Source organism: Schistocerca cancellata, chromosome 1, assembly GCF_023864275.1.
Source record: "Schistocerca cancellata isolate TAMUIC-IGC-003103 chromosome 1, iqSchCanc2.1, whole genome shotgun sequence".
In the NCBI taxonomy this organism is placed as follows: Eukaryota; Metazoa; Arthropoda; class Insecta; order Orthoptera; family Acrididae; genus Schistocerca; species Schistocerca cancellata.
This window is the reverse complement of record NC_064626.1, coordinates 861,819,206-861,832,628: the sequence shown is the minus strand read 5'-3', so window position 1 is coordinate 861,832,628 and position 13,423 is coordinate 861,819,206. Positions and strand designations below refer to the sequence as shown.

The 13,423-nt window shown below is 45.2% G+C and overlaps 1 protein-coding gene across 1 annotated transcript in view; it reads left to right on the top strand.

The window, feature by feature from the left end:
* Positions 1 to 211: 211 nt before the first annotated feature.
* The window catches only part of LOC126108212 (probable cytochrome P450 49a1), a 145,801-nt gene continuing 132,589 nt past the window's right edge, over positions 212 to 13,423 (top strand). Inside the window, exon 1 of the mRNA XM_049913478.1 lies at positions 212 to 406. Coding sequence (XP_049769435.1) covers positions 212 to 406 — 195 coding nt within the window. The remainder of the gene's footprint in view (positions 407 to 13,423) is intronic.

The following is a 13,423-nucleotide window of genomic DNA, read 5'->3' as shown; positions in this document are numbered from 1 at the left end:
TCTGACCGGGACGCCTCACATTCCATCCGTGATTCAGTGACCGATAGCCCTGATGACACCTCGGTGACATCTGAAGATGATGAGGACTGCGATGTTACTTTGAGACGGTCAAGCAGTGACAAGAGCGAAGCCTGCGCTAACTGAAGATCTGGATAAACTCCGCCCCACAGGCGGGTCGGCTGTTCTGCTGCCACCACAGGCAGTGCTTGCGATGGATAGTATGGACAAATCTGAGGCGCCGACGACATCGGCATGGAGCGACGTCGTCGAGGCCGCATCGGACCCCGCGCGCGTGCCTGCGACAGCAGCTGTGGATTCCAGGGACACCCTGCGAGCGGCGCTGTCGGCTGACCCTTCTGTTGGCTACCGGCGAGATTCCTCCACATGGCGGGCCACAGCTTCAATCGTAACAACATAGTACCTTCACCTTCTGCGGGAAATGATTTGGCCTTCCGACATTGACGTCACGCTGCTCCAGGAGATGCATTTCGCCACCCTGCCGGATGTGGCCGATTACTCCTCTTACGCCTCTCCTGGTGACGACCTTGGACGCAGAGTGGCGTTCGTGAGGGCGTATCAGTTGAAGACCTCATGTACCTGCCATTTGCGAGGGATATGGCATTTGCCATTATGGGCACTCCCATTGTACACTACAGGCCATTAAAATTGCTGCACCACGAAGATGACGTGCTACAGACGCGAAATTTAACCGACAGGAAGAAGATGCTGTGATATGCAAATGATTAGCTTTTCAGAGCATTCACACAAGGTTGGCGCCGGTGGCGACACCTACAATGTGCTGACAAGAGGAAAGTCTCCAACCGATTTCTCATACACAAACAGCAGTTGACCGGCGTTGCCTGGTGAAACGTTGTTGTGATGCCTCGTGTAAGTAGGAGAAATGCGTACCATCACGTTTCCAACTATGATAAAGTTCGGATTATAGGCTATCGCGATTGCGGTTTATCGTATCGCGACATTGCTGCTCGCGTTGGTCGAGATCCAATAACTGTTAGCAGAATATGGAATCGGTGGTTTCAGGAAGGTAATACGGAACGCCGTGCTGGATCCCAACGGTCTCGTATCACTAGATGTCGAGATCACAGGGATCTTATCCACATCGCTGTAAAGGATCGTGCAGCCACGTATCGATCCCTGAGTCAACAGGTGGGGACGTTTGCAAGACAACAACCATCTGCACGAACATTTCGACGACGTTTGCAGCAGCATGGACTATCAGTTCGGAGACCATGGCTGCGGTTACCCTTGACGCTGCATCACAGACAGGAGCGCCTGCAATGGTGTACTCAACGACGAACCTGGGTGCACGAATGGCAAAACGCCATTTTTTTTTTGCATGAATCCAGGTTATGTTTACGGCACCATGATGGTCGCATCCGTGTTTGGCGACATCGCGGTGAACGCACATTGGAAGTGTGTATTCGTCATCGCTACACTGGCGTATCACCCAGGGTGATGGTATGGGGTGCCATTGGTTAAACTTCTCGGTCACCTCTTGTTCGCATTGACGGCACTTTGAACAGTGGACGTTACATTTCAGATGTGTTACGACCCATGGCTCTACCCTTCATTCGATCCCTGCAAAACCCTACATTTCAGCAGGATAATGCACGACCGAATGTTGCAGCTCTTGTACGGGCCTTTCTGAATACAGAAAATGTTCGACTGCTGCCCTGGCCAGCACATTCCGAGGTCTCTCACCAATTGAAAACGTCTGGTCAATGGTGGCCGAGCAACTGGCTCGTCACAATACGCCAGTCACTACTCTTGATGAACTGTGGTATTGTGTTGAAGCTGCATGAGCAGCTGTACCTGTACACGTCATCCAAGCTCTGTTTGACACAATGTCCAGGCGCATCAAGGCCGTTATTACGACCAGAGGTGGTTGTTCTGGGTACTGATTTCTCAGGATCTATGCACCCAAATTGCGTGAAAATGTAATCACATGTCAGTTCTAGTACAATATATTTGTCGAATGAATACCTATTTATCATCTGCATTTCTTCTTGGTGTAGCAATTTTAATGGCCAATAGTGTATATACGTATGCCCCGCCCGGCTCTGGCCATAGAAGGGACAGAGCTAAATTTTACTCTGAGAAGACCACTCCGCCCTTTCTTGGCCGCTATGAACTTTACCGAGCGGGGTGGCGCAGTGGTTAGACACTGGACTCGCATTCGGGAGGACGACGGTTCAATCCCGCGTCCGGCCATCCTGATTTAGGTTTTCCGTGATTTCCCTAAATCACTCCAGGCAAATGCCGGGATGGTTCCTCTGAAAGGGCACGGCCGACTTCCTTCCCAATCCTTCCCTAATCCGATGAGACCGATGACCACGCTGTCTGGTCTCCTTCCCCAAACCAACCAACAACAACAACAAAGCTATGAACTTTGTCTGCTTGGTGGTGACTTCAGTTGTGTTTTACATTGCAACGACCAACAACAACACTTCAACTCCTGCCAGGGAAAGCGCTTTATCGTCCGAGACCTTTCCCTGCATGACACGTGGGAGATTCGCCATGGTGATGCACAAGATTATACATATCAGACAGGTCACTCTGCGAGTCGCCTCGATTTACGTCTTCCAGGGTCTTATCGATGCTTAGCGTTGCCCCTTGGCGTTCTCAGACAACTGTGCATAGCAGCGCAGCCTGAGGCGCTGCAGTAATGGACTGTGCGGCTGGTCCCGGCGGAGATTCGAGTCCTCCCTCGGGCATGGGTGTGTGTGTTTGTGCTTAGGATAATTTAGGTTGTGTGTAAGCTTAGGGACTGATGACCTTAGCAGTTAAGCCCCATAAGATTTCACATACATCTGAACATTTTTTGAACCACTGTGCATACGTCGGCGCCATCCTCCTCGCACAGAAGGTGGTGTGGTGCTGTCGTGTGCCATATAAATTAAACACCACACACCTTACCAATCCTGACTGCTGGCAGCGTGTAGCGGAGGTTTGGACAGTGTGCGAACGCCGGTGTCCAGTATATATGACAATGATGGCTCGTTGGCTGGGCTGCACCAAGCCTGCGATCCGGCGAGTCTTGATGCAGTTTGGTAGGGAAGTGTCTGCACGGAACTGCCATACAACAGACTTCTGCTTCACTATGCTTCGTGACCTTGATATGAAACCACCCTCTCCAGTTATTCAGTTGAATCATAACAGAATAAAGGCTCACATATTTGCGCTGACCCATCGCAGATTGCAGGCAGTGGTCCTCAGGTCTCACTGTCAAGATATGGCTTGGCAGGGAGACTCCTCAATGCACCAGATTGTGATTGAAAGGAAGCACCACCGGCAACATTTGGTCTTGGAGCTTGTCATTAGTGGGGGGCAACGGGCCACCAACCAGGCTGGTATTGTGGCTGGCTTTTTGAAACATTTTAGCCACATCTACCAGTACAAACAATATGACGTTCATGATTTGGAGGCGTTTTTGACCCACATCACTAGGCATCGAAGTGGAAACACTGATGGAGGACTTCAACTGTGATAACGTTAAGGATGCGACAGCGAAGGATGCTCCAAACAAGTCGCATAGGATGGATGGTCTTCCTGTGGAATTTTACTGGGCATTCCAGGATTTGGTGGCGCCAATGCTGACTGCGATGTTTCATCAACTGTTGTCGGCAGCCACCACAGCTCCACTGCCATTTGTTGAAGGCATTATCATCCCAATTCACAAGCCATCACAGAGGAATACAGTTGCCTATTACCGTCCCCTAACCTCACTTTTTGCCGACTATAAGATATTTGCACGTATCTTGGCGACACGATGTCGTTGGCTCCTTCTGAATATAATATCCACATGACAAGTGACGCCAGGTGAAACCATCAACGCCGAGATGACCACTTTTGAAAATCAAGACATGACTGCTCTAGCAGCTATGTGCAGTACCCGTGCAGCATTGGTGGCCATCTATTTTGACAGTGCTTTTGTCCAGGTGCGATATGGTTACCTCATTGCTGTCATGGAGCCGATGGATTTCCCTTCACTGGTACTCTACGATGTCTCTAGACCAGCGCCCACTTCCTTGTCCAGGTTAACAGTCATATTGCTGGGCTGGCACTGATCCGTCATACCTTACATCAGGTATGCCCGCTATCGATGTTCCTCTATGTTCTCGCCTTGGAGCCACTTATTGGGAGTCTTGTGACGCAGTTGTCGGGATTCGCCCTGCAGCAATACACGTTCCGCTGTCAAGCGTATGCAGATGATCTTTTACTGTTGGTCCATCACTGGGAAGAGAGCACACGGGCACTTGATCTGATCTCCACGTACGGCGACGCGACAGGCAGTGCTTTGGTGTTGCCAAGGCCATGGCGATGCCAATTGGCCATGGACTCATTCGAGAAGAACTGGCGCCTCTATCTTGTGTCCAGTACTTCTGATACTTTGACATCATCTTTATGTACACCATCTGTTGCACCGCAGCAGAAGACTTCTGGTGCGCCTTCCAAGATACATCACCTCCATTGCCTTGATGCTTTGCAAAAAGTGGAATATCTGAACGTGCATGTAGTTTCCAAGAACGCGCACCTAGCACAGGTCCTTCCGATGACGCCATCAATTGGTCACAGCCTGCAGGTCGCGTTGGGCTACTTCGTGACAACTGGTAACATTTTTAAGATCAAATATGACACGCTCACCCTTCCCTGGAAGTCCGCAGCTCGTGGTCTAGTGGCTAGCGTTGCTGCATCTGGATCACGGGGTCCCACGTTCGATTCCCGACCGTGTTGGAAATTTTCTCTGTCTGGGGAGTGGGTATTTGTGTTGTCCTCGTCATTTCATCATTATTTCATCATCATCATTCGTAACAGTGGCTAGACCGGATTGTCAAAAAAATTAGACTGTGTAAATACTGAGACATTGCATGGGTGCTGATGACCGCACAGTTGAGCGCCCCACAAACCAAACAGCATCATCACCTTCCCTGGAAATGTGGGGGACGTGAATACCAACGTTCAATGTAATGCGGCGGCCTTATATCTGAACACCATGAACAAACGGTGGTCTCGGACAGGGAACTCACTCACGCAACACCTCTTGGATCTTTGTAGGCCAGCCTCCACCTCCCCACTGGTATCAGTAGGATATGTTGCGCCTCATTTTTCGCATCTGCCTATCCTTCTTGTGGACCTTAGCTATGTCTGCACTGGCCTCCCCTGGCATCCCACGTCCTATGGATTTCTACATTCAGTTACTGTGTGGCGTACCTCGTAACAACGTTGAGATCAAGTATCCATTAACGAGGTGGACAGTACCGCAAGACCGCTACGGTCGCAGGTTCGAATCCTGCCTCGGGCATGGATGTTTGTGATGTCCTTAGGTTAGTTAGGTTTAACTAGTTCTAAGTTCTAGGGGACTAATGACCTCAGCAGTTGAGTCCCATACTGCTCAGAGCCATTTGAACCTTTTGAGGTGGACGGTGGTGTGGCGCAATCTTCATCAACCGTCCTACCAACATGAGTCCGAGCGACATGGTATCACGTCGCCTGTGGAAAATTAGCCACTAACCAGCGTTTACATGAGATCGATTTAATGGACACTCCTTTATGCTATTCCTGTCTCTCGGTGGACGATGACACCCATCGCCTGACCTACTCTGACGCTCGTGAAGTCTGGACACTGGGGCAGCAAATGGTCGCCTGTTTCCTCCGCATCCCTCCATGTGTTGTCGAACCATACGCTTTCATTCGCCTGGAGAACGCGTGTTTCTCTGCATCCAAGACTCACACGACAGTCTAGGTCAAAGAACTGACAGTCACTTACCTTTAAGGAGTCAGGGACAAATCGTGTCTCGATCTTTGGACCCTTCTACAGAATGAGCATTCGGTGACTGAACAGCGTGCACTCTGCTGCGCTTATTTTACCAGTTAAGCCTGTGGGATTTTGCGCGAACCCCGCTCAGCTGGAATGTGTCTGTTGTGGTTGGCTCGACTGCTGTCGAAGTTCATGTGCCGGCCGCGGTGGTCGTGTGGTTCTAGGCGCTCCAGTCCAGAGCTGCGCTGCTGCTACGGTCGCAGGTTCGAATCCTGCCTCGGGCATGGATGTGTGTGATGTCCTTAGGTTAGTTAGGTTTAATCAGTTCTAAGTTCTAGTGGACTGATGACCACAGCAGTTGAGTCCCATAGTGCTCAGAGCCATTTGAACCATTTTTGAAGTGCATGTTGTTTCATGCTCCTGGCGGGGGCAGCACTGATACCGCACTGTCCTTTTTTTCCATTCCCATTTACCCTACCTGCCACGGCTGTGTCACACGATGGAATTTCATGGTTACAGTTAAGTATCTCTGCCCTTGACTGCCCATTCTTGTCGTCTTCCATATCAAGTTATTTTTAAAATGTTAGTTTCATTTCACTTGGTGGAAAAGCTATTCACAAAACTGTATTCGTGAATGCAGTCTTCTGGCCGCTGGTGTTGAATTAATGTGGAATGATATGGATGCAGTTATTCATCTGCAACACTTGAACAACAAATCTTCGAGATATCAGGAACTGCCTTGCAGCATCACTGGTACTTTGCCGAGGTGATTGGTGAATGACTTCAAACAGGCGTCCTCTGTTCGTTGAGTCCATGTAGTCCTTGGATGACCTCTGTCTATTACATTTGTATGAAGGTTATTCGTTTCCCAAAGGCGTTGTTCCGGGTGACAAAAAACATCCTTATCGAAAAGGTGCCTCTGGGAGTACCACGGGCAGCAGCAGCAGCAGCAGCTTGGCTATCGGATGCACCCAGCACCAAAGACGTAATGACGTATTTGTCACTTGTGTATGCCACCGGGAAGCCACCCAACAAGAACTTGATAGGACCAGCTATAGTTTTGCTCTTTGCTGTTAGTAGAAACATGCTTGCAGTATAATGCATTCAGCTGTCATGTGATAGGCTAGTGTCATGTACCAAGACTAAAAAATAAAAAAATTAACCTAACAGGGATTCGAATATTAGCTCCTTGGTGGATGTGGGCGTGATGCTTCAGCTGTCTATTCAGTGAACTACGACAGCTGGTATGGTAGTGTGGAATGATACATGAAACTTCCTGGCGGATTAAAACTGTGTGCCAGACCGAGACTCGAACTCGGGACCTTTGCCTTTCGCGAGCAAGTGCTCTACCAACTGAGCTACCCAAGCACGACTCATGCCCCGTCCTCACAGCTTTACTTCTGCCAGTATCTCGTCTCCTACCTTCCAAACTTTACAGAAGCTCTCCTGCGAACCTTGCAGAACTAGCACTCCTGAAAGAAAGGATATTGCGGAGACATGGCTTAGCCACACCCTGGGGGATGTTTCTAGAATGAAATTGTCACTCTACAACGGAGTGTGTGCTGATATGAAACTTCCTGGCTGATTAAAACTGTATGCTGGACCGAGACTCGAACTCGGGACCTTTGCCTTTCGCGGGCAAGTGTTCTACCAACTGAGCTACCCAAGCACGACTCACGCCCCGTCCTCACAGCTTTACTTCTGCCAGTACCTCGTCTCCTACCTTCCAAACTTTACAGAAGCTCTCCTGCGAACCTTGCAGAACTAGCACTCCTGAAAGAAAGGATATTGCGGAGACATGGCTTAGCCATAGCCTGGGGGATGTTTCTAGAATGAAATTTTCACTCTACAGGGGAGTGTGCGCTGATATGAAACTTCCTGGCAGATTAAAACTGTGTGACGGACCGAGACTCGAACTCGAGACCTTTGCCTTTCGCGGGCAAGTGCTCTACCGACTGAGCTACCCAAGCACGACTCACGCCCCGTCGTGCTTGGGTAGTCAGTCGGTAGAGCACTTGCCCGCGAAAGGCAAAGGTCTCGAGTTCGAGTCTCGGTCCGGCACACAGTTTTAATCTGCCAGGAAGTTTCATATCAGCACACACTCCGCTGTAGAGTGAAAATTTCATTCTATGGAATGATACATGTTGCTCTGTACATTCTGATACGATGCTCGATTTGACAGTGTTGCCAGCTCCTCGTTTTTATAAATGTGTTTTCAAAACGTAACCAATTCGATTTCCCTAGATAAGCTTTTGCCTTGAATTTGGAGGAGGAATCACATGAAGATTACAAGTGTGGCATTTTTTTCTTCACCCTTAATATAATTATAGAGAAGAAGATAAACAATGTGCTTCTGGGTGTTTTACTGAATGTAGACTCGCTGCTTATAATTGCTATTTGCAGCTGTCGGTACGCTACTACTACTGACTCATTGAGAGGTGATTACTAGGTTAACAGACTGCAGTAAAAATCTGTTGTCTGGTCACAAGGTTTATGGGTAATACTTGAAACATCAATCGTTATTAATAAAGCATAAAACAGAAATACCAGGAATGGAGAAAAGTGATACTATAGAGAGTTCAAAAAATTTAAAAATTTTATTACAGAATTTTTAAAAATGACTGTATCTCAAATAACACTAAACAATAAATTTGAAGTGAAAGTGTGTTAATTGCATGATTTTCAGTCAGTTATTTTTATTCCAATACAAAATGATACAAAATCATCATCTTCATAAATATTTAGCTCTAAAATCTACATTTTTGCATAAATAACTCACTAACTAAATATGCATTCATGTTCCAAGATTCAGCACAACAAATTTTAAGTAAATAATTACTTGAATTATATTATCTGTTATTCATTGATAAATTTCAATGCCATTCTCAAAGCGCAAAAGTATAATATTAAGAAAACAATGAAGATAATATTACATGAATGAAAATACTTTGTAAGTCTACTTTGTACCAGAACTATGTAAAGCAGAAAAGGAAATATACAAATGAACTGGTCACAGATGTATATAAAGGATTACAAATGTTAAATATCCATATGTACAGTATATACAGATACATATTTTGTTCAGAGATAAATTCAGAAGATGACCGTTTTCGTTTGGCTTTACATTTATACAAATACTTAGAAACATCCCTTATGACAACCCAGCAGTAATCTGCTAAAATAATAGAGCTCCACTTTCTGGCATACTTTTCAAATCTGGCAATATCTATATGAAATCGCTCCCCACGTTCATCACTTACTGCACCTGAATCTTTGGGGAAGAAGTCAAGATAACTATGTAAGAAATGCATTTTCAATGACATGTTGCAACCAAGTTTTTCATAAGATGACAACATGTTATCTACAATCACCTTGTAATTTATTTCACGTTTGGTCCCTAAGAACTGTAAACATACTGTCTTAAAACATTCCCATGCGTGCTTCTCATCACCTTGTATGATACCATCAAAAGTATGGTCTCTAAAAAGCCCTCGAATCTGTGGGCCTACAAAGATGCCGTCCTTTACTGTGGCATCACTTAAGTAAGGGAATTTTTGCCTTAAGGACTTAAATGTGTCACCATCTTTGTTCAGTCGCTTAACAAAGCTTTTCATGAAACCCAATTTGATGTGAAAGGGTGGGAGCAGATTCTTTTTAGGGTCTACTAGAGGTTCACTCTTAATGTTCTTTATACCAGGTTGAAGAGATTTTCTGGTGGGCTATTCATGTTTACTGTAATGAGATGCACGAGCTCTGTTACCCCTTCACAGAGAGAGCAGCAACATTTAGTATACCCTAACTGCATTCCTAATAGCAGTGTAACCACTTTCAAGTCAACACAAATCTGCCATTGAGAGTCATTATACTTGATGGTTTCTAGTAAAATTTTCAAGTTTTGGTATGACTTTTTCATATGCACACTATGCCTAACAGGAATAGAAGGAAGTTCATTATGAATATGTAAAAGCACCGCTTTTAAGCGCAACTTTGACGAATCAATAAATAGTCTCCACCCATCAGGGCTGAAAATAATTCTGAGAGCCTTCATAAGACCATTTATGTCTACACATGCCACAAGATTATCTTGAATGTTAAAAAAAGGAGTGAATTGTTGCTCTCTTTTGCGGTAGAATGAAACATTTACATTGCTTTCCAGAAAATTGTGCTGCTGCAATCTTGATGCTAAAATCTCTACCTTAGCTTTAGAGAGCTCCAAATCTCTAATGAGATCACTTAACTCATTTTGAGACAATTTTTGTGGACCATCTGTGGATGATATATTTCGAAGATACTCTGGATCTTGTGATGTACGTCGTTCAGGACATTCAGAATCCCCATCAGAAGTAATCTCGTGCTCTGTCGGTGATTACGGTATTGGCAATCCTTCCCCATGTAAAAACTAGACGTATGGCAGATGGAATGTTAGGATAGATCACTGTCCGCTTCTTCTTCTTAGATATTCCCAGCTCGATAGGAGAAACCATACAAATGTAGGAGTCACTGACATGGTTAATTGGCTCACGGCAGATCATGGGCACTGCAAAGAGCGTTGAACTTCCTTTCCCATGCATCCAATTCCTAAGGTTACTGGCAAAAGTGTTACAGTCACATGTGGAGCCCAGGGTCTATCCTGATCACCTATTTCTCACCCAAATAACAACTGTAAGCTTTTTTTATCAATTGAATTATTTACTGCTTTTGTGAAGCAAATGTCACTTCCCCACACTCATAGCAAAATGTGTCAGCACTGTTAACACAAACTCATGGCATTTTTGTTCGCTTCAGTAGCAGTCAACTTGAACAACTGGTAGGTAATCTGGAAACAAATGTGCAAAAATTATTACATGCACTAATAAAGTCACTGGAGTTGAGGGAGACAAAAAGATCACTAAATTTGGTATCAAAATGTTCATATCCAAAAATTTGCATACAAGTAAGACCAGGGACAATAATATAATCCATTGTTACTAGTTATTATGACTTTGACAAACCATTATAATATTTGATTTTAAACTTAACATAAAAATCCATATATAATTATCTCACCATAATAAAAGAGTGTAAGTGGAAACTAGAGCTAATTTTGAATTGTCTGTGTGATATTCACGATCAGCACATTTGAATTGATAGGAAATGGCTATTTTCATTCGATTCACATTTTCATTGTTGCACAGTGATAATATACAAACTTAAAATTTGATAAAAATATAAACTATTTAATACTTGACTGCAATTTTACTAAGTGCAGTTTAGGTTCAGCATTTAATCACCACATTGTAGTTTGCCTACTTCAGGGCAACCTTGATTGATTTATAGCTCCCTCCTACTCCCCTTAAGCTATTGTTATGCTAATTGATTTATGACCCCCTACGGGTTGATTTATGACCCCATTCTTCTGAGAAATCTTCAACCTTCTCCCCTCAACCTTGCACTCCCTCAGCCCTCTGTAAAATCCCCAAACCTCCCCTTCTCATTCGCCGATACAAGCACACTTTTCATATCAAATTCCTTGAAAAATTAATTAAATTGATAAATTAATTATCCCCTTACCCTCTGAGAAATCCCCAAGTACTCCCCTCGCCTACACCACTCCACCCCTCCCCTACCCCACTCCACCTCTCCCCTCCCCCATATCGAACCTGGTGGGAGAAAGACTCAACCTCTGCTGGAAAGGAAGTATCTCACGATACGAAATTGAAATCAAAGTCAATTACACAACTGAGGATATATTATTTATTTATAAAATTCAATTTGCAGGGGAGGGATCTCTCTTTCATTTGGTGGGAAAAGCTCACATTCAGTAACTACATGTCCTAATTACATAATTACACTGCAGTGGATCCACCTACGAGATCTATCCTGATCGTATCCCGAACCTACCCTGTTCTATGTTAAAAAATTTGTGTTAGGGTAGCCAATGTGTGGACTACCGTTTATTTACGTAATTTATGGGATACAAAGCAGAGTACAGGATATAGTTTATTTATTTATTTATTTAAATAATTTGTCAGGAAATTGACTGCAGTGTGTGGAATAATGTTTATTTAAAAACTTTGTGGTTGCTAGGCATTATGGAATATTAAACAAGTGAGATGATTTTTTGTTCTGATCATGTAAGGAATACTGTAGTGCTACACTCATCACAAGTAATTACGCTGTCACAGATCGCGCTAAACATATCTGGTGGAGCAATCATATCAGACTGCCAGGCCGATCACATCACACCATGCATGCCACTGGTCAGGGACCTCTGCAGCAGCTGGACACCGCTAATCCTCCGAAAATAAAGCATCAGGAAGCAGCATGACTTTGAAATTTTATACCAGACTCACTTCCTGACTCTATATATCCCCCCCCCTCTCTCTCTCTCTCTGTCTCAAGTGGTTACTTCCCGTTTATGTGAACCAATGTCTGCAAAAACACATAGACAAAAATGCCGTCCCAACCTGTCTTCGATTCCATCCCCCTCCCTTCCCCCCTCCCTCATAGCTAATGCAGACAAGGCGCTGGTAGTCGGTATATCCCTTCGTTCTCACACTTCTACTGCTATAGAAACCTGTAGCAGATGGAACTAAGACATTCGACAAGGAGTAGGTAGCGTCTGTCAAGTGCCATACTAACCCCTCCTTTGTCCTGAAAAAAGCAGCAGACATCTGGCAAATCCCCAGCCCTTCAGAAAATGCAAGGCTGTGGACGTCTTGGAAATATTCCCTCACTCTATCAGCTTGAGTGACTAATTAATTAACTCGATACCCTCTGTGTGGGATGGTTTTCCCTGCCTTTCTATAGGTGGATAAAAGGGCTGGAATATTTGGTGGGATTTGATTCTGCAACTGCTTGGTTTCCAAAGCCTACTCTTCCCTCTTCGATACTTTATTACCCTTGCCTCCTATTGGTGGACACTGGCACAGTTAGCTCATTTGGTAGGAAGTCCATATGCTGGAGGTAGCTGAAAATTACAGGTTTCAAAACAGTTGCATGCTATTGTCCTTAAACAATCTGCAGAGGGGTTGGACTGTTGTGTGTTCATGCAATACCACTACATGCAAAAATAAATTGATTATTCGGGTATTTGATGTTGCAATTGGGTTTTTAAAGCACTGTGTGATCCCTAAGTTGGTCTCTCAGCTACACCAGGACAAAGATGGGAGGAAGAGGAAGGGTCTACCACATGACAGTACAGTAACAACAACGAATACAACTTCCACCTTTCCAATGCAAAACAGAGTCCACTGGACTGTATTCAGAAGCAGTAAAAATCACACACTTAAACCACATTCCATTCCATAGTTGTAGTCGCCACGGTTAGACGTCAGAGATCACTGAAAGACCCATACATCCCAAGTGCTTATGTTCCAATGTCCACACGCAGCACCCTAGGCCAGAGGTCGTGTATTGCTAGTTAATTCCTTCTGAACATACACACACTCACAATCTTGATCCACACACTGGCTGCCAATAGGTGGGTAGCTGTGCTCGCACCATCCGGGAGAGAGCTGCACCAGCTCCAGCCGTGCTGGTAGCTGCATGTCCAACACCTGGCATCCACACACTCACTGTACCAAACGCTCAAGAGGTCAGAGGGTCTGTCACCAAGCAATCAACCGATCAATTTACATCAAGGGAATAACCACCCAGTGCAAA